Genomic DNA, 21,705 nt, shown 5'->3' with positions numbered 1-21,705 from the left:
CCAAGCAGAATACACCAAGCCAATTTCACAGAAGCAGTTATAAAATGAGATAGGGCCCCCCAATGTTACCCAGGATGACCTTCTAAGAACTCAGATAATCAATTTAGTCCCCCACCAACCTTCCCAACTGTCACTAAGACTACAAATGCAACCTATAAGAAAATCCATGCTGATGAAAAAAAGCAAATTAATACACTCTAAAGGCCATAATCTATGCCTAAAAGACAGCCACCCATCCAACCTAAGGTATTTTGTTCCCTTTGGCAAAGCTTTAAAAATCTCAATTTCAGCTCAAAAATAAGCAAGGTAGCTTGACAAGGTAGCTTTAAAAATGGCTCATCTTTCATGTTAAGTGCTTTAATTTTTAGGGGGCCAAAGGTCCGTGATGTTCATTTATGGGCTGCTCACATGTGTCGTCTGCTCAGGGGACCCTGGCAGTTTTGTGGTTTAGTGTCACACCGGTGCAGGCACATTAACAAAGATTGAATTGAGGGTCACATGTGGCTTATTGTGATTCTTCAGTCCTCTTCAGCTTAGGCTTCACGGGCATTCCACAAATTGAATTCAAAAATCCTTTTATAACAAATGAGGGGACAACAAGCAAAGCTGTTATTGTTTCCTCAAAGTTTCACCAATTCTGAAGTTGTAACAGATCTGCTTAAGTAGCACCCTACAGTAATACTAGAGTCAGTTCAGAAGTACCTGCTCTAGGTTCTGATGAAGGCACAAAAAGTTTGTGCCTAGTTGTTCTCAAAGGACTGTAAATCAAGTGCTTGAAATACCTGGGACATAATCAGCAATGTCCCTTTAACAACTATTACCTTCTCTAATCTCCTGAACAGCTGTCTATAGCCATTACATTAGGCACTAGGATTTCAAATTTCTGCTGCAGAATGCTGTGCCTATAAAGTGATTTTTCCAGCTTAAAGTATTTTCGTATTTGAAGCAGCATTCTAAGTAAAATCATGCCACCTATTAACAAAAAGCTTAACACCCTCTATCAGTATGAGCAAGACCAACCCTGTTAATTGGGGTGGGGGAAGCAACCTCTGCCAACAACTGAACAAAATCTGACACACACCCCACCATGAAAACTACATGTCAATGCCGGCTGTGTGAGACAAGAAAGAGATGGGCGAAAGCCCTCAAATCACAGCCTGTCTTCAGCATAGTTTGAAACATAACACTCACCTCTACAAAACTATTAGTTATTAAATGCTGGTACTTTAATTTAACCTTTGAATCTGTGATGAGGCGCCTAAGAAGAGAAGGGAGAGAGAACATTTCATTGAGAACATTCATTTTTTGGCAGTCAAGAAATTGTTTGCAACATCAGCTTTATTGCTTGGCAGAAGCCGTGAGCAAGGAGAATCATTGTTGCAGATTGCATAATTCCCCACCCCTACCCCTATATTTTTACTTGGCAACCACACATTTTAAAAGCAGAATTAATGCCCTGCTTTAAAAACAAAAAAACCCCACCACTGTTTTGTGACCAGATTTTATTCGCTTTCTTGTTCCCCAGGTAATATGTTTTGCTTATTTCTACTCAGTTGTTGGCATGTCTGCAACCAATTCTTTCACAGAGCTCAGAACACAAAAGCAATGTTTAATCTTTATTTCCATCCCAATGTAAATTAGTGAATGGACATACAACACTGTACTTGCAAAGTCATAAGCAAAATGAAAAACAGACACTAACTAGTGCCACATGCATACCATACAGAACCTATCATCAAAAGTTAAAACAGACACCTGTAGATTTCTGGTGGCACCACTCAAATATTTAAGAGACTTTTTTTTGTAAATAACCATATACTACAAATTACAAAATTACTGAAGGCAATAATCTGAAGCAGTACATCGTGTGATAAATGAAGAGCCATAACAAAGATCAAACTTTAATTTAGTATTTAGTGTTTCTGTCTGTGATGTTTAACATATGCTTTGCAGCTTTATTTAGATAATTCTGCTCTAAAACAAGTATACTAGACAAAAAAACTTAAAGTAGAAGCCTTTGACAAAGGGGTTTCCTTTAAGGAATGTAATGGTTGTCCAACATTAATGTTTAAACTCCTGACTAATGGCTATATGCAACCTCTAGGTTCAGGAGGAGTTTGCCACTAAATACCAGCACTTTGGTAGAAGACCAACAGCTTTATTTCCTCTTTCTGGGGGGTTCCCGCAAAATGCTGGACTATTGGGATTTTTGGTCTGATCAAGCAGAGCTCCCAATATCTGCACTATTTATTCCATCAACTAAGTAAAATTTTTACTGTGGAGATTAACTCAAGCAGCTTTGCAAATGGGCATCTTGTGGCATATGGCCTACAATATTTTTGTTGCTTTAAAGGACAAGTACACAGAATATACGGTACATGCCATTTCTGCCTGCAGCATGTCTTCCCTGCAAATGCCATAATGAAGCCCCTGATGGTTCTGAAAGATGTACTTAATATTTTTTATGTTGTCCTGGGTTAAGTCCTAGGTATCAGCCAAATACAAATTTTAGTTGTCAGGCTAAGTCATTCATATATATATATATAACAGAATTCACACACCACTTAATTGTAAATAAAACCTCTAAGGAGTTTACATGCATGACAATACCTAACTAGTGGCATGGCAATAAAACCACTAGCACATTTGCAAAGCTAAGCAGGGCCTTTTATGGTTTCAAATTGGATGGGATACTGTGTCTTGAGATCTGTATTGCAAGGGTTTGGACTAGATGACCCTTTGGGGTCCCTTCCAACTCTACAGTTCTATGAGTTATGGAAGGAATTACAAGGCAGGGGTGCCACCAAAAAAAAGCTACACTTTGGTCCCAACTAACCTAACAGGCGGATAAAATTTGAAGGCAGTCTGAGCCTCCTGGGAAGACACTGAAAAAGCAGGCTAGGGTTCATATGAGCACAGGCACTTAAGAAGATAGACTGGGCCCAAGCTGCACAATTGCTATATGAGCAAGAACTAGCACTTTAAACGTAGCCCAGAAGATAACAGGGTCCTTGTGCAAACCTTGGAACACTTGTGTCACACGCTGCCTCCTGCTAGCATTCAACAAAAGGCAAAACAGCTGAAAGACAATGCCTGCCTTAAAGTTAACCATTTGAGGCAACACAGAAGTGTGGGGAAAAGGTATAGTGAGGGAAGAACAAGAAAATTCAAACACCACTAGGTAAAGTTAAATAGAGCTAAGCGAGAGGAGCAGCCAAATTGAGATGACAAATAGTATCAACAATACTAAAAAAAAAAACAACCCCAAACAGCAACACATTCTTCAAAGCACAGGGATAGCAATCCGCATTTTAAAAGTGTGCTAGAACACACTAATAGGCATGCAAGACCAAACAATGATGCATTTAACAGAATTCCTTTTCCATCAATTGACAGCTATTCAAAGTTAAAATCATGTTCTGTGGCTGAGGAACTGCATTTCTGACACTGGTAAGCCTCCTCACACTTACAAGTGTCCACACACAAAAATAATATGGTAGGTACAAAAGATGGTGGTGATTATTTTTTGCCTACCTAACCCCTAATCTTCACTGCAGAAGTTAAATCCAGAAACCCTCAATATAGCATTTTATTGCTTTGTTGTATTACTTTATGTTTATTCTGCTGTTCTGCCAAAAAAGGTCCCAGAGGAACTTACTAATGACTACAAACAGGAACTGTCCCTGCCCTCAGGCTTACAGTCTAAAAAGACATAATATAAAAGTCAAATGGACTGGGAAGGAAGAATAAATAAGCAAATTCATGTACAAGTTCTTGATTACAAGTTCTTCTAATGATGAGCTAGAGTAGAAACAGATTAAGCAGAGGTGGCACCAGATATTGCCAGTCTCTCAGCTACACTAATGCAAGTGGCTCGGCATCCCTTCTCATCCCTCCTCTGCTGCTGCCTGATATAATGGCTGGTTCCTGTTGATAAGAGGGAGGAGCCTTGCAGATATATCTGAAAAGGTTCATCTGAAGCATTACTTCTGTAACATTTAATGGGCTGCAGGTGCCAGCTCTAATGAAACTCTTGAAAATGAGCACTGCTTCATTGTGTTATTGTTATGTTACCTAGCCTCATATGGGCTTAAAGAAACTAGAACTTCCATGGCCCACGAAGGAGCTTTATGTGTACAAACCAAGGGTACACTTACATTCTTTTAATATTACACTGTTTGTTACTGATTTCAAGCTTTCTACCTACAGGAAATTATTTCAAAGTTGAGAAATCCAGCTTACTGAAGAGGATTTGGGGAACATGCTCAGGGGTGCACAAAGTTTTTTGCAGAGGTCTACTGGGCCTCAATCCTGTCCCATATGAACTGAGTGTAACAGAGAGACAGAGAGAGGGAACAAGAGAACACTGAGACACAAATCCCTTCCTGCAGCCACATTGCAGGGGAATTTTGGTAACTATGCACAAGCAGTCTTTCTGGGTAGTTTATCCTGCATTACTCATCTTCTCAATTAGCTATACCCAATACGTTTCTGAAGAAACATGGGTATCCCCATAAAATTCAAGTTTCAAAACCACTGCATTAAGGTGACCTTAGAGTTACTGTGGGACGTAGGTGGAGCTGTGGGTTGGGCCAGAGAGCCTGGGGCTTGCCGATCGGAGGGTCGGCAGTTCGAATCCCTGCGACGGGGTGAGCTCCCGTTGCTCGGTCCCAGCTCCTGCCAACCTAGCAGTTCAAAAGCACCTCAAAGTGCAAGTAGATAAATAGGTACCTTTACAGCGGGGAGTTAAACGGCGTTTCCGTGTGCTGCTCTGGTTCACCAGAAGCGGCTTTGTCATGCTGGCCACATGACTTGGAAGCTGTACGCAGGCTCCCTCGGCCAATAATGCGAGATGGGCGCCGCAACCCCAGAGTCGGTCACGACTGGACCTAATGGTCAGGGGTCCCTTTACCTTTACCTTTTAGAGTTACTGTCTCCTGCCTCTCCCCTCCCTGTGCTCCTTGTCTGAAGAACAAGGAGGCAAGCCAGCTAAACCACACATGCTAAGGCATATTCCAGAGCACTGGCACGCTAAAACCTACAATACTAATTTCCAACTTTTGTACACTGGACTAGATGCTCTTCCACTTTGCACTGCTGGATCAAATTATACGTAACAATTGTCTAAAAAGACATAGGACAAGAAACTTTTGAAAGACAGCGACATCCCTTCATACAGCTGGCTATGAATAGAGAGATGTGCACCATAATCTAGGGATTTCTACTAGCATATTAAACACTCAATGAGTGAACTCTAAGGAAAACAAATGAATTAGCTGGTCGCTTTCAATCTTTTTTTGGGGGGGGGGGTTCAAGGAAAGCTGCAGAAAGCTGCTGGGGCATATGGTGTCCGCTGCTTACCCTCTTGTTTATTCATTGGCTGGCACTGGATATAAAGTGTTGGCTGCTAGGCAGCATAACAAATGTTTCAACATGTACTTGGGAAGCACACATTTTAAAAGGTACAGATCAGCCTTTGTTAACCTGGTGCCTTCCAGATGGTTTGGAATATGCATGGTATTCGATTAAGTTTCACCACTGAAATTAATGAACTCAACTTAAGTCATAACATTAATTTCAATGAGTCTATTCTGAGTAAAGCTGGACACCACCCTATAACTCTCATCATCTTCTCATCATGAGAAACACACTGATTTGATGCCTTGAAGATTCTAAAGCAATCTCCCTCTGTCAAAGTGTGCCATAACTGAAGCATCATCCATCAGTTGCTTCTAATGTGTTTTGTAAAGATGTGTTTTTTTGCCTGAACATATGAGATTGAACCCTATTAACTGAATTTCTGTTTTTATGACTCTGTTTTATTGTTTCTATATTGTGTTTCTGTATACCACTTAGGGCTTTTCTTTTCTTTTAAAAAAGTGATTTAGAAATGTTTTTAAATAAATAACAAACATAAAAACAAATTACAACTACAAGAGATTGGGGGTATAATTCTCTGTGAACCAAAACAAGCCTAGGTCTGACAGGTACGTTACATGGAGACCACCTGTGAACCTCTGAGATCCTTGGAAAATGAATGGAACACAACATTTAAAACTATGGGGATGTCAGATAGAGGGGAAAAATCAAATACACAATGACCTAACAGATGACGACATTTACTTCTGGCACAGTATTCCTCTCTGAACAGTTCTCATTAAAAATAAGATACGTAATTAGTGCATGTGGAAGAAAATGTAGGATACCTAAAACATATGCCTTTTTGTTTTATGCTTTTTGAGGACAGTCTCAAAAGTACTCCCTTGCAACTGATGTTGTATTACAAGATAAAACTAGTTTAATAACCAGCAAAAAGTATATGTTTTAGTCAGATTATTTTAGACTCTATAAAAACAACAGAACCTTTTACATGGGCTTCACATGATGACAACAGTGCAGTTATACCTACTTTCCATATTTATACGAGCCCCAACTTAAAATGGAAACAGTTGCAAAAGGACCACAACACTAATTTAAACACTAAAAGCAATCTACAAAGAATGAGGGTGAATAAGGCCAAACTCGGGATTTTATTCCTGGAAAGGATTATACAAGGTTGACTAAACCATCTAATGTAAGGCTGTGAGATCATGAACTTAAATTTATTAGATGACCTAACTGCAGTTCAGAGGTCTCTTGCTTTAAGTCTGTGAAATCAGCCAATGGAAAACTTCAGCAACAGTCATTTTATGACTTTGTACAAAAGCTCCTGCAAGCAAAACATACTGCAAGCAAAAAGGTGAAGTTGATGGCAAAGCAGAAGCATTCTTTGGTTTCCATTTTGGAGACTACAGAGGAGGCTCAATTCTCCCAAGGCATCCAATGATAGGTGTGTCCATGGATGCTCATATAAGACTGACCCATTATATTCCGATAAAATACAGCTTTGGGCCAGTCAACCCTTAACCGATTTTTTTTTTTTGCGCTCAACACAGGAAGGGAGGTATTACTGAAGTCATGTATCAACTATAATACTTACATAACTGTATTGTCATCAACCAAGATATCACAGCCATGAGCAGGGCATGAAATTGTCTGGTGAGGGGGGGAAACAGGAGTCAGAAAGAACATCTGATTTAATTTGAATGGCAGTGAAGAATCTCTAAGAACTGTGTATACTTGGCAGCACTTCTAAAACACAACACAAGTTACAAGAGGTTGGCCAACCAAGGGCTTAAGCTCTGAGTTTAACTGTTCCCCCCTGAACACTCATCAGCTGTAATATAAAACAAACCTCCCAGGTGCTTGTTTTAAATACCCTCCCAAGGCAAAACCTAAACGAAGAGTCCATAAATTCCGGTGGTCAACCAGAAGTTTGTGGTTGCCAGGAGACTGGTTTTTGACGGGGGAGATTTGGAAAGGCAGGTGGGTGTCTTATCCCTGAACTTGCACTGAAACTCCAAAACGGAGCACAGAGTGAGGGACAATTCCCTGCTCCACGCTTAGAGCTGGGAAGGCAGGTGAAGGATCATTTTTGGATTTGCACTGCATGGAAGCATAGCTTGATACCAAGATCTTGATACCAGTTTCCCTCTTTGGTTCACAGCTGCTTCTGATGCAATAGAATGCCTTGAAAGAAGAAAGTCAAGCCAGCAAGCTATCATCCCTTCAGCACAGAGCTGGAGTGAGTGTTGGGAGTTTGTCGTTTAAGCACTGCGCTTCTGAAGCCCTACAATCCTCAGGCTTCCTCTCAACCTGTGAGCAGGGGAGGTGGGGCAGGAAGGAAACTGGCTAAGTGCAGAATAACTAGAGGGGCAACCCCACCTCCAGTTTCATGGTTGGGGCAAACCCTAAGGCTCTCCACACCTCCTAGACACATGAAATGGCGAGCAAAGTTGTGGACCCTTGATCAAACAATTCTTTCTCAGACATCAAAACATAATGGAGAAAAAGTTTTTACCTGTCCCATGCCTTCCTCCATTATTTTGGTAGTTAAATATTCACTCCAGCACTGCATACAAAACTTATGTCCACACTCCAAACCGGTGAAGTACTGCAAAGAGAGAGAATGTTATGTGTACTGTGTACTCTTTTCCCACTGCTGCAAGATTAGCTGTATGCAGTTTTTTCCTGAAAGAAGAATCATCTTGCAAAATGTCAACATCTTTCCTTCAGAGCAGCCCTTCCCAACCTGGTGTCCTCTGGATTGTGTTGGGCTGCAATTTTCATCAACCTAGAGACTGGGGCTGATAGGAGTTGTAGTCCTGAATAATCTGAGGGGCACTGGGTTGGGGAAGGCTGTTAGCTATCATTACTGCTACAACAGTTACTTTAGAGCAGGGGTCCCCAAAATAAGGCCTGGGGGCCAGATGAGGCCCAATCGCCTTCTAAATCCGGCCCGCGGACGGTCCGGGAATCAGCATGTTTTTACATGATTAGAATGTGTCCTTTTAGTTAAAATGCATCTCTGGGTTATTTGTGGGGCACAGGAATGTCTTCTTCTTTTTTTCAAAATATAGTCTGGTCCCCCACAAGGTCTGAGGGACAGTGGACCGGCCCCCTGCTAAAAAAGTTTGCTGACCCCTGCTTTAGAGCTTCTTTCAAGTATTAACTGACCTAACCGCACTCACTTGCTTTAGCCAGAAAATCCTATGGTGCCTTTGTTTCAAAGTTCAAATAGCACATAAAAAGTAAATATCCCCATTCCTCATTCTTATAATGTAAAAAATAAATAAATCACAAATCAGAAAATCAGTATACATGATCATAAACACGTTACAGCAATTGTTGTTGATGTCATCCGTCTGTCTTGAGACACAATGGAATGCGCCTCCTTCTCTGAGGCACAAACTTAGGCAGTGTGTATGGAGATCCTGGGCTGCCCGGACGGCCGCTGTCAGCCTCACTGTGGTCCATAGGAAAGCAGAGCAATACATTTGGCACCAACTTGGCTGCAGAAGTTGTCAGAAGGAGCCATACTAGGCGCTATCCAACCATCTTAGGGACTACATTCCTGATTTGTGTAGGGTTTACTCCTTAGCCTTTTCTTCTGAAGATGTCCCGCAAAGCAGCAGGTACAGATTTTTACTCAGGGCTTACTCCCAAAGCATTTCTTATAATAATACCAGATGTCAAAATAGTACTCTGTGCACTATGGAGTTCTTCGACCAAAGCATCATCTGAATCCAGTGCTAGGGAACCATTTTTAGGCGATGGGTCATATTCTTATCTGAGCAACCTTCTGGGGGGGGGGTGTCACATGAGAGCATGGATGTGGCCAGAGGCAAAACTGAGCAGAGCAAAGAATCCTATTGTTACCTTTGCATAGAAATTAGCCAAGTGTTCACACTCACAAACCCCTGTCTATCCTCCATCAAGGGAAGCAAGAGGAATTCTCGGAGTTCAAGGACATATTCCAGCCAGGAAAAGTCTCTCAAGGAGGATGTGAAGCAGGGACAGTAAGGGTGTGTGGCCTGGGGAGAATTCAGAAGGGCTTGGAGGGCCATTTCTATGTGATATATCAAAGATGAAGGTGGAGGCAGAAAGTAGTGACAATGAGATTTGTAATATGAGAGAAAGAACTAGAAGCAACATTGGCCTCTTGTGCATCATTTAATGCACTATTAAATGATTATTTTCACCACCCTGGTTCTCAAAACCTCCAATTTGACTTAAATCTCCACAGATTTAAGGGGTGGCTGTGACTACTGCCCCCTTCCCTATCACATGCCCTGCCAAACCCAACCCCGCCAATTTCTGCATTCAATGCAGAGGTCCTGGATCATGCAGAACATGTACACTTCGCATATTTTCCACTCAATGCATGGGCACAGAGGAAATTCATAATCAAGAGAGGCATGGCCAAAAGCACAAGCCTGCTCCCATCTACATGCAGAGTTTATGAATGGCAGTTAACCTGTGGAAGTTATAATCACTGCCTTCTCTGCTCTACTGCCCCCTCTGCTATTCCCATGTCTCAACTAATTTCTGCACATCCCAGTGCTTCCAGTCCCCATACCAACACACACCAACACACACACATGGGGGGGGGGGAGGGAGAGGGAGAAGGAGAAGGATAATTCCGCCCAATTTTCCAGGTATAGTAGCCCCAAGGGTTGAAAGCTGAAAGATGTGAATGCAGGCTTGTTTACAGCTTTTCATTAATCATTTTTAATGAATGGTCTACACTTGCAAAAAGACATTCCCTAGGTGTAATAAATGTAGTCTACCAGTATGACAATATGACAGCAACAATCACAGATAACAATGGCTCTCAAAGTGAACCATTCACAGTGGGACCAGGTGTTAAACAGGGTTGTGTTACTGCCCCAACTCTATTCATTATTTTCATTGCCATGATCCTACACTTTGTCGACGGGAAACTCCCCACCGGAGTAGAAATCACATATCGAACAGATGGAAAGCTCTTCAATCTGAACAGGCTGAAAGCAAAAAGTAAGGTTACCGTAACTTCCATCATAGAGCTTCAGTATGCTGATGACAACGTAGTGTGCACACGCTCAGAAGATGACCTCCAAACCATCCTAAATATCTTTGCAGGAGCTTAGCTTGGCCTATCACTCAACATCCAAAAAACCAAAGTGCTGCACCAACAAGTACAAAATCTAAATAACCCCTCTGCAGCGCCACAAATCCAACTCAGTGGTGTAACGTTGGAAAATGTTGATCACTTCTCCTACCTAGGCAGTTACCTTTCCACAAGGGCCAACATTGATGCTGAAATCCAGCATCGCCTGAGCTCTGCGAGTGTGGCTTTCTCCCGTTTGAAGTGCAGTGTTCGAGGACCAGGACATTCGCAGGGAAACCAAAATGCTTGTTTACAAAGCTATTGTACTACCAACCTTACTATATGCTTGTGAAACATGGACCACTTATAAACGCCATCTCCAACTGCTCGAAATATTCCATCAACGGTGTCTCCGAAAAATTTTACACATCACTTGGGAAGACAGGCAAACTAATATCAATGTACTGGAAGAAGCAAAGATCTCCAGTGTTGAAGCAATGATTCTCCAACATCAACTTCGTTGGACTAATAATGTTGTGCGGATGCCTGATGATCATCTTCCAAAGCAACTACTCTATTCCGAACTTAAAAATGGAAAGCATAATGCTGGTGGCCAACAAAAGAAGTTTAAAGACTGTCTCAAGGCAAATCTTAAAAAATGTAGTATAAACACCGAAAACTGGGAAACACTGGCCTGTGAGTGCTCCAGTTGGAGAACAGCCTTTACCAAAGGTGTCATGGGCTTTGAAGACACTCGATCTCAGGACGCAAGGGAGAAACGTGCTAAGAGGAAGGCACGCTTGGCAAATCCACACCGTGATCAACTCCCAACCGAAAACCAATGTCCCCACTGTGGAAGGACATGCGGATCCAGAATTGGCCTCCACAGTCAATTACAGACTCATTGTTAAAACCGTGTTTATGGAAGACAATCTTACTCGGCTACAAGTGATCGCCAAAGAAGAAGAAGACCAGGATAGCGAACCTCTATCAACCTGAGCTGTATTAGAACTTGCCTAACCTTTAGTGGACATACACAAAAATCTTCCCCAAAAGAGGAAAAAAAATGTGTGTTTATTCCCCCCCCCCGACACAAGCACACATCCCAGCCCCCTCCTCTCACTCTCTCACACACACTCTCAGCCTCACACATCAGGCAGGCACAAACACAGTCAGCATTTGTAACCTTCTCCACTGAAGCACTGAGGTATGGGTGGCTGGACAGATCCCCGTCCACTCCTTAAACAGCAGCATTCATACCCATCTGCATCCCAGCACTGGAATGGGGGTAGGGAAAATTTTGCCTTTTGCTGTCCAGGATGAAGCAGGAAGCTAAAGCACCAACAACAACCCCAGGACTTTTTTCAAGTCTAGCTTCACATGAAATTTAGGCTACTTTACTGCAAAAGTTTCAAACCTGAGGACAACAACAGGCAATGCAAATATATGTCGTAAATTCCCTCTATCTAAAATGTGCAAAGCCAAGGGATGTTAAATGCATGGTGTTAAACCTCCAGTTGCCTTCTCTTCAGGGCTTCCTTTTAACTTGTTGAACTTAAATCACATTTATGGACTAGTCAACAGACTTCAAGGAAACAGCAAGAAAGCCTGGTCTAGTACTGTAACTAGCTGCTGACAAAAGCAATGGCATGAGATGCTCCCCCACGCAGAAATATTTGTTGCCAGCTATTTATATAGCATATCTCCTATTTTGTTCATCCTCACCAGGAGATCTGAGAGGCACGTGTTTAATGCAGTGCAGCAAGTGGGCAGTTAAGAGTGAAGGCTCAACCAAACCCAGTAAAATCTGCAAGAGCTCTGGAATCTCACCCCAGGCTTATTCATCTGCGTTGTTTTTGAGTTCAAGTTTTGTGTTGCCTTCTGCTGTAGAATGAAGTGCATAAGTATTTCTATAGCCAAGTTTAAAGTTCTGCTTCCTAGACTCTGCACATTCAGACTCGGTATATGAGAACACACGCTTGCACTCCCTGATAGCAGACTGCATTCAACATAAAAGGTCCACTCCGTGCTGCTGCTGGGCTACTACCACCCAGTCCCTGCGACATGCAGTCAGAGTTCCTGCCCAGTGGAGCCAACGGTCACCCTGGGTCATACATGTGAACTCTGGTTGTGGTTGGCACCCGTCTGTCTCAAGAGACAATGGAGTGCGCCTCCTCTCTGGGGCACAAGCCTGGGCAGTGTGTAAGGAGGTCCTGGGCTACCTAGACAACAAGATTCTCCTCTCAAGCCTTAGGGGTTGCTGGAAGTACCTCCAGATTAATTATACCAGTTCTGCCTCAATGTATGTAAGAGCTGTTCAGCAGTGGAATTTGCTACCAAGGAGTGTGGTGGAGTCTCCTTCTTTGGAGGTCTTTAAGCAGAGGCTTGACAGGCATATGTCAAGAATGCTTTGATGGTGTTTCCTGCTTGGCAGGGGGTTGGACTGGATGGCCCTTGTGGTCTCTTCCAACTCTATGATTCTATGTATGTATGACGTGGGTGGGGATAACATAATTAACATGGTGGGGCTGAAAAATATGAGTACATGCCACCACACACACAGGCCCTGTCAGCTGCTGCCATGAGAAGGCAGTCCCTGTCAAGACACACTATGCTATGTAAAAGGTAAAGGCAAAGGGACCCCTGACCATTAGGTCCAGTTGCGGATGACTCTGGGGTTGCGGCGCTCATCTCACTTTACTAGCCAAGGGAGCCGGGGTACAGCTTCCTGGTCATGTGGCCAGTATGACTAAGCCGCTTCTGGCAAACCAGAGCAGTGCATGGAAATGCCGTTTACCTTCCCGCTGGAGCGGTACCTATTTATCTACTTGCACTTTGACGTGCTTTCGAACTGCTACGGTAGGTTGGCAAGAGCTGGGACTGAACAACGGGTGCTCACCCCGTTGCGGGGATTCAAACCGCCGACCTTCTGATCAGCAAGCCCTAGGCTCTGTGGGTTAACCCACAGCGCCACACTATGCTATGTGCCTGCCTCTAAAGACCTCAAGGCATTTGGCTGGCCTTTGTTCGAAACAGAACACTGAACTAGATGGGCTTTGGCTGATTCAGGAAGGCCGTTTTTATATTGCTATAGTCACTAGGTAAAGGTAAAGGGACCCCTGACCATTAGATCCAGTCGTGACCAACTCTGGGATTGCGGCGCTCATCTCGCTTTACTGGCTGAGGGAGCCGGCGTACAGCTTCCAGGTCATGTGGCCAGCATGACAAAGCCACTTCGGGCAAACCAGAACAGCACATGGAAACACCATTTACCTTCCCGCTGTAGCAGTACCTATTTATCTACTTGCACTTTGACGTGCTTTCGAATTGCTAGGTTGGCAGGAGCTGGGACAGAGCAACGGGAGCTCACCCTGTCACAGGGATTTGAACCGCCAACCTTCTGATCGGCAAGCCCTAGGCTCTGTGGTTTAACCCACAGAGCCACCCGTGTTTTTATATTGCTATAGTCACTAGTCACTCTCAATTACCTGTGGGAAATACCTGCTCTGCTGCTTTATAAGTTCCAAACTTTGACTCTAGCATCAGTATTCTTCCATCTAACTTTGCTGTTTCAGAAGCAGAGATCTGTGCTCACAGCAATATTCATAAAGCTGCATCATCCTATGCAAACAACCCCACTGAACTCTTTCTAACCCCTGCATATACAGCATTACTCAGAGTTCTCTGTGCACCAATGGCCTGGTCACCAGACACTGGGGAGTGAGTAAAGACAGACAAGGGGAAAATTCAATTTGGAATTAATGAGAGGAAAAACAGAATCTCTAATGTTTAATTATACATTGCTCCCAGGAAAATCAGAGGATTTCTATATCAGGTTCCTATTGGAAGACCGGTCAAATGCCAGAACACTAGCAGTGGCAAAGTTTTTATCGGTGGTCACAAGAACTAATGTTTCCTATTCCGAATTTGAGTAAGATGTCTGAGTGGTTTGAGGGCGGGGTGTCCCAGCTGTGTATCACTTGGTAACGAATTGATGGGTCTATGGACCGTAATAAAGATTGTTGTTGTTGTTGTTTGATTATACATTTTCATCTACTTCAAGAGGATATGCATTTTGGTATTACCATTGGCAAAACCTCAACATTACCTCACATTTTCTTCAAGATTGATTCATTATTCTACACTTTTAAAAACATTACTAATGAAAGGTAAGTGATAAGCATTAAAAGTCCACAAAGATTAGTTGGACCTAAATCCATTTTTCCATCCATCCACCAACATTAATTGTGCTTAACTCCTATTGGGGCATGAGAATATCATGTTGAATATTTTTTTTAAAAGATGACAAACTATTATAAAAAACACATGCTAGGGAAGGATAATGGATATTTGGAAGTGCTATACAACAGGATGATGCACCATGGGCCAACACAGATTAGAACAAAAAATATTATAAGGATCCCTTTGAACAACAGTTTATTAAATATACAAAGGGAAATAATTTTAGAAGGAAATTAATTTTGAGACTACTTTGGTATACAGGCAGCCCCCTAGTTAATATGTGTTCAATATGTACATTGCACCAAACACAGAAGTAACCAGGAAATGTCATAAAGACATCACTGAACCGTCACTAAAAGAGCAGAAAGGGACAGGGTGGAATGTTTTGCAGGCTTTTTCAATGGGTTTCAATTATAATTCCACAAATGGGGAGCTACTGCAGAAAATGTCCGTTCTTGGATTGCCACACTACAAACCTCTCATGGAGGAGGCACACAAAGAACGGCCTCAGATGATGATCTCGTGGTCCAGGTACCGGTAGGTTCATACGGGGAGAGGTGGTCCCTGTGCAGTCCTAAGCCGTTTAAGGCTTTTTGGTCAAAACCAGCACTTTGAATTGTGCCTGGAAACTAATGGCAGCCAGTGCAGTGCTCAAACAGTCTTCTCCCAGTGAGCAACCTGGCTGCCGAATTCTTCACCAGCTGAAGTTTCTGAACCCTCTTCAGAGGCAGCCCTATGTATATCACGTTGCTGTAATGTTACTAGAGCATAGAGATGCTCTAGGCTGGCTCTGTCCAGATAGAGGTACATGTGGGCCACCAGCCCAAGCTGATGGAAGGCACTCCATACCACTGAGGCCACCTGAGCCTCAAGCGACAGCAAAGGATCCAAGCTGTGTTCCCACTCCTTCATAGGCAGTGTAACCTCATCAAGAGCAGGCAGCCGCCCGGTTGAAGGAACCACTCACTAACAATGCCTCAATCTTATCTGGATTGAGCTCCAGTTTGTTGGCTCTCATTCAGTCTATTATCAAAGCAAGACAACAGTCCAACACAAGCATTGCCTCACCTGCAGATACAGAGGAGAACTGTGTGCCATCAGCATATTGCCGGCAACATACTTCAAACCTCTGGATAACCCCGCTCAGTGGTTTAATGTAGATGTTAAACAGCACAGGGCACTGGTTTTCAACCAGAGTGCTGAGGCACCCTGGGGTGGCTTGAGGAACATTCAGGGGAGCCCTGGGGGGTACCCTTTAATTAACTTGCAGCTCATATCTTCCTGCATATTCTCTCTTTTTCTCCCTGAGGAACATTTGGGGGAACTGGCAGCTTTAACCTGCAGCCCATTATCTTCCCGAAACAAAACAGTGGCAAAAAAGTGGGGAAACACTTTTGCATGACTTAAATCTCCCCCCTCCCCCCCAAAAAAAATTATCCCCAGCTTTAGTAACTAACAGTTCCTTAGTTTTACACTTGAGAAATGCAAAAAACAACAACAGCAAAGTAGCTCGATGGTGTGTGTGTGCCCTGTAAGGAGGGATTTAAACATAACCCTGAAAGTGAGGAGTGTCTTCTGTGTTTCTCTCTCCTTCTACCCCCAACATTCCTCCTCATTCTTCTTCTCTACCTCTCCCTGCAGGCAACCCACTCCTCCTTAACAGTCACCAAGCTTTATGGGGACAGGGAGAATGTTGCAGGAAAAGAACCATGTATGCATGTGTGTCCTGTGCAGTGTTTCTCACTTTCCTTCCCCACAATAAGAAAATACTTCTGCTCTTAATATTGTTTTGCACTCTCCCCAACCCAATGTACACTCTAATTTCAGGAAAGGCAGGCTAGGGTTGCCACGTGGAGTGCGTCAGCTTGGCCCTGCAAAGCAATGGCAATCCTTGGGTTCCCGCTGACACGTGCTCCCACTTACAGACGTGCCAAAAATGGTGCCAAAAAGAGTCAGGGCAGAATGGGAGGAAGCCCCACTTATGTGTGTCCTGTAACGGAACCCCAGTGTACATGGCTGGTGGATTCAAAGGGAGCCATGGACTCAAAAAGGTTGAAAACCACTGACATAGGGGATAAAATTGAACCTTGCAGAACCCTACATTGAAGGCTCCACGGGGCACACCCCTCAAGCAACACCCATCCAAGTAGGATCCAAATGCGTTGGAACATTGTGATGCACCATATGCCAGCTGCAGGAGTAACTCACTATCAACTGGCAAGTATAAAAGCATTTGAGACTCTGCCTTGAAGCTGAAGAGCATTCATATATACAATTATGTTTTAACTTGTGCACAATGATCCAAACAAATGATATAAGAACCAAAAGGATACACAATAAAAAAAATGAATGCAAGACAGCACATGAAGATATTGCATTTTACTTAGGAAACTCAATTTTTATTACTCACTGACTGGCATTAGAACTTGTTATATAATTAAATTACATGAAGTCAGAAGTACTTGGATATAAATCCCATAAAACAGAAGCAAAGTTAAAAGACTGCATGAAATTCTAAGAAGAACAATGTTAATTAAGATGTTATTGAGATGATAAAAAGAAGGGGATAATCTCTCAAAACAGCATTTTCCAGATGTTTGAGAAACCCTGGGATTCCCTAGTAAGATCAAATAATATGGCAGGTTGCATGTCACTGTTAATCTTCAATATGGAATATGCTGGACATGTTGGTCACATTGGAAGTCACAGATAATGCAAATGGAGTAACAACGAGATCCAAAAAGGTTCTCAGGGGTCCAATGTGAATTGAGTATGTGTTATGCTATAATGCAGAAGAGGGAGGCTGTGCCTTGGGCAAGCAAGTGAATGAGAGTAACACTTGAAGCCATATAATTTGAAGGACAATGTCAAAGATCCATATTCAACTGGAAATATGAGCCTTAAGTTAAATTATTGGTTAACAGCTATACCTTTTGATTATTCTTGAATGGAATCATTAGAGATACACATTATTCACTGGTGTCATATTTATTACTTGCAGCAAAACAAACAGCAAAAACTCTGGCAAACTTCAAATCTTTCAGCCATGAAATAAGACTTAAATAATGTGTGCTACACAGCTCAAACGATGAAACAGTAATGCTTAAAGAATAGACTGTATAAAAACTTCAGGGAAAATTTTGCAATCATTTATTGCATTCAAAAAATTACAATATTGATACAATTGCATTAGGATAATCTTATTAGTTTTGAAATACATGTGTTATTTTCCTGTTCCCTATTTGTATAAAGGGATAAATGTTTTATTATTAGCCGTATATATAGCTTTCCTGAAATATTCATATTAAAAGAAAAAGAAGCCTAGTTCTCAAACAACAAATGAGGAAAACCTGTTTCTACCATGTACCACTTCAGCCTGTAGGAAGAGGTTCACATTAAATGTTCCTCTAGTCTATACAAACAAATTCCCTGTGCAGGGAAAACACATGTGTCGGAGAGAAGATACTGTAGCTAGATGAAGGCCAAGACAGATATAGGAAAGACTACTGGCTATTATCTTCCATAACAACCCATATACAAATTGGCTAAATTGCAGACATCCAAAATAAGAGTTTAGAATGAGAATGTTTTAAAAATTTAAATGCCTTTTTAAAAAAGTTACTCACAGAGTTAGGATAGTTCAAATAGCAGATCTGGCAAGGCATGTCCTGTGCAGATGACCTTGTGTTCATCTGACGTGTTCGAGACTTTTTACTAGGATTAATTACATGACATTCTGCAAAGAGCTTCTCCAGGTTGCCATCAAAGTACCTGCATGAACAGAAAAGGGAAGTGAAGCCAAATGTTTAAAAAACGCCACCTAAGCCTCACCTTGCCATTTGTATTCGCCCTGTAAAACTGTGAAGATGAGGCAACCCAAATAACCCTGCAATGTTTGCAGCCAGGAAAACACCAGCAGTCAAAGGCTACAAAGATCAGGACAGGCATATCTAGTATATGGGCAAGTGTTTTGGATCGCCTACCTTAGATCTGCAGTTAGGCAAGACATTTTGCAACAACTGTAGGTAGGCAACAACTACCGGTATAAAACAGTTGTTGTTTGGATTGTCAAGATGGCAACTTATCAAAGCATCTTCAAATTTAGCCTTTGGAGTGTACAGACAGCCGTTGAAGTGTACAGACAGCAGGTCTGCTATGCAACAATTGCTCACAGGAAAAAAAATATTTCCAGCTTCTTCAGAAGTTACCTGTGAAAACTTTGGACAAATTCTTCTGTTTAGCAACTCTAGTTTCCAAAATATGTAACATTGCTGTACAGGGCATACTTCATAATAAATTCATCCCCACCCAATTCCCAGTGCTGTCTTAGTGCACTTTTTAAAAAACCTCAATTAAAAACAGCAACAGTAAAAAGAAAGTGCATCTACCTGTGCAGATGAACACCTCAAGAACCTTCTCTAACAAGCCACGCTTTCAATTCCTACAGTAATGTCCTGCCACTTCCGAGTTGCTGCAACAGGTCTTCCTGCCTCTATTACCTTTACACAGGAGTTGCATTATGATAGAAGAAACTATGCTGCTTCAGCTAATGGTTTTAGTTCAAGTAGCAGATTAGATGCTTTGCAAGCAGAAGCTGCCAGGTTCAGTTCTCATCCTCTCCAAATTGCATTCAGAAAGACCCCATCTAAAGCCCTGGAAAACTGTTGCCAGTGAGTATACTAAATATTGCGCTAAATGGACCAACGGTCTCATTTGTCGTACAGCAGCTTCCTACGGTTCTAATCCTTGCGATTTCTGCAGCTGCTGCTCTCATTGCTTAGAATAACCAACTGCCTGTCTTGAGCTATCACACTGGAAATTTCAAAAGCAGCAGCCATCTTTATTTCTTGGGTGATGTAATAAAATCATTCGTCTTTAAATGGGCAGTGTCTGATTCAGGTCTGTGATAGCCTGGTATTTAAGGCCACTCAAAGAATGAAAGGAAACCATTAAATACTCTGGAGGAGAGGTGGGGGAGGAAAGAGCTTACCCAGTTGGGGCAGCTGTTGGAAACTTGCCCTCTCACAGGTCTTGCTAAACTCCTTACAGGAGAAAAACAAGAAGGAACTCTTAAATTATGCCAAGATGGGCGTTTCCCATTATCTAACACAACTAACACAATGTAACATAAAATATTAACAAGAGTGTTGCAGCAGATTTTTGTTCAGGCATCGGATTAATCTGTTGCTTAGAAGAGAGTGTTGATAGTAGAATGGCAGATATTTATCATTTATTTATTTCAACAATTTGAATACCACCTAACACCACTGCTTATAAGTACAGTGGGCTTACAAACAATACAAAACATAAATTCAGTTAAAATCAACTAAGAAGTCAGAAAAGCTTAATCAAAATGCCTGAAGTTCAACAGGGCTAGGAGAAGAAGGTTACACAGAATTGGGCCAATATGGAACACACGGTTTCTAGTGGATGGATGCAAGCCATGTGGCTATACCTCAGAAACAACATGTCTTGTGATTCTCAGCAGCTGGTATTAACAGAGGAAGAGTGCTATTACACTCACTTTCTTCTTGTGGGCTTCATATACCGTGTTTCTCATATTTTAAGACATGTCTTATATATTTTTTTTCCGAAGAAAATAAGCCTATGGCTTATTTTCAGGGGTGTCTAATTTTTTGCCGAGCCACGACTGAGCGGGAACCAGCAAAGGCAGCAGCCCGCCGCCGGCTTGGAGCTCGGCAACGTGCGCGCTGCTGCCTTTGCCAGCTCCCGCTCTGTTGGAGCTCGGCAAAGCGCCGCTGCTACGGTACCTTTGCCGGCTCGAGCTCCAAGCCGGCGGCGGGCTGCTGCTTCGCGGCTTCTCCTCCTCCTCCTTCTCCTCACTGCCGCCTTTTTCGGGCTCCAGCTCCTTCTTCCCCACAGGCTCCTCTGCGGAAGGCCCGTCCAGCAGCTCGGCCTCTGAGTCGCCGCTGCTGCTGCCGCCTCTTTCTCCTTCTCCTCCTCCGCTGCCGGGCTCTCCTCCTCCGGGCCCCTCGTCCTGGGCGGGAAGAGCGGTGGTGGGGTTCTCGGCGGCCGCCAGGCTCTCCTGGGTCTCCTGCCTTCCCGCTCGCCTCACACGCGCGGCGCACGAACAGGCAAGGCGGCGCGCTGGGCCGAAAAGGGGGAGGGAGGGGGGAGGGTGAGCGCAGACGCGCGCGCAGGGGAGGCTCCCTCTCACCGGGCCATGTGCGCGAGAGCGGACCCGGCGGCGAGTCTCGCGAGAGGGGGCAGGGACCAACTCGGCACAGGAGGGGGGGAAGGAACGGATTCCAAAAGCGGTGTCGTTAGAACAATCCTGGTGGTTAAGTCCAACATGGCGGCTCGAGGCCCCCGCATTAAGCCCGCCCTTAGGTGGGGTCGGATGGACCATCCCAGAAGGAGGGTGGAAGTGAAAGTAGTGTCGTGAGTAGTGGCATCGTCATTGCGTCCTTTCGCTTGTGGCAGTATTGTCGAAATTGAGCGGGAAAGCAGCAGCCCGCCGCCGGCTTGGAGCTCGGCAAAGCGCGCACTGCTGCCTTTGCCGGCTTCCGCTCCGTTGGAGCTCGGCAAAGCGCGCGCTGCTGCCCTTGCCGGGTCCTGCTCATGTCTTATTTTTGGGGTATGCCTTATATTTCGCAAGGTCTTGAAAATCCTGCCATGCCTTATTTTTTAGGGATGCCTTAAAATATGAGAAACACGGTATGCATCTGGCTGGACATGGTGAGATCAGAATGCTGCACTAGTCAAATTTAACATAATATAAGGACAAATATTGCTTTGCCAATGTATAACAAGTTAAAAATTCAAGTTAAAATTCCTAATCAATTCTGAATCAAGCAACCTAGATATAATAAGCGGAAACTGCTTCCTAGAATTACTGTACAATATCACGTGTAACTGAAAATGAGACACAAGAAGAAAAAAGTGGGAAATCCAAAGGATTTGGAATCAAAGGGATTCTGGAAGCATACTTCTATCATTTCAGAGCAAGGGATCTTCCTAATAGTTTGCCCAAG

General features: G+C 43.2%; 1 protein-coding gene across 2 annotated transcripts in view; it reads right to left on the bottom strand.

Annotated features, from left to right (window-relative positions):
• The window catches only part of ARIH1 (ariadne RBR E3 ubiquitin protein ligase 1), a 53,144-nt gene that overhangs the window by 11,218 nt on the left and 20,221 nt on the right, over nucleotides 1–21,705 (bottom strand). For both annotated transcript variants that reach the window (XM_035118027.3, XM_088657057.1), the window contains exons 3-6: nucleotides 18,337–18,481; nucleotides 7,901–7,993; nucleotides 6,980–7,035; nucleotides 1,192–1,258 (exon numbers count right to left, since the gene is read on the bottom strand). In XM_035118027.3, coding sequence (XP_034973918.1) covers nucleotides 1,192–1,258; nucleotides 6,980–7,035; nucleotides 7,901–7,993; nucleotides 18,337–18,481 — 361 coding nt within the window. The remainder of the gene's footprint in view (nucleotides 1–1,191; nucleotides 1,259–6,979; nucleotides 7,036–7,900; nucleotides 7,994–18,336; nucleotides 18,482–21,705) is intronic.

This window comes from Zootoca vivipara, chromosome 13 (assembly GCF_965207765.1).
Source record: "Zootoca vivipara chromosome 13, rZooViv2.hap1.1, whole genome shotgun sequence".
Taxonomy (NCBI): Eukaryota; Metazoa; Chordata; class Lepidosauria; order Squamata; family Lacertidae; genus Zootoca; species Zootoca vivipara.
The sequence above is the reverse complement of the archived record's forward strand: the minus strand, read 5'-3'. Positions and strand labels throughout refer to the sequence as shown.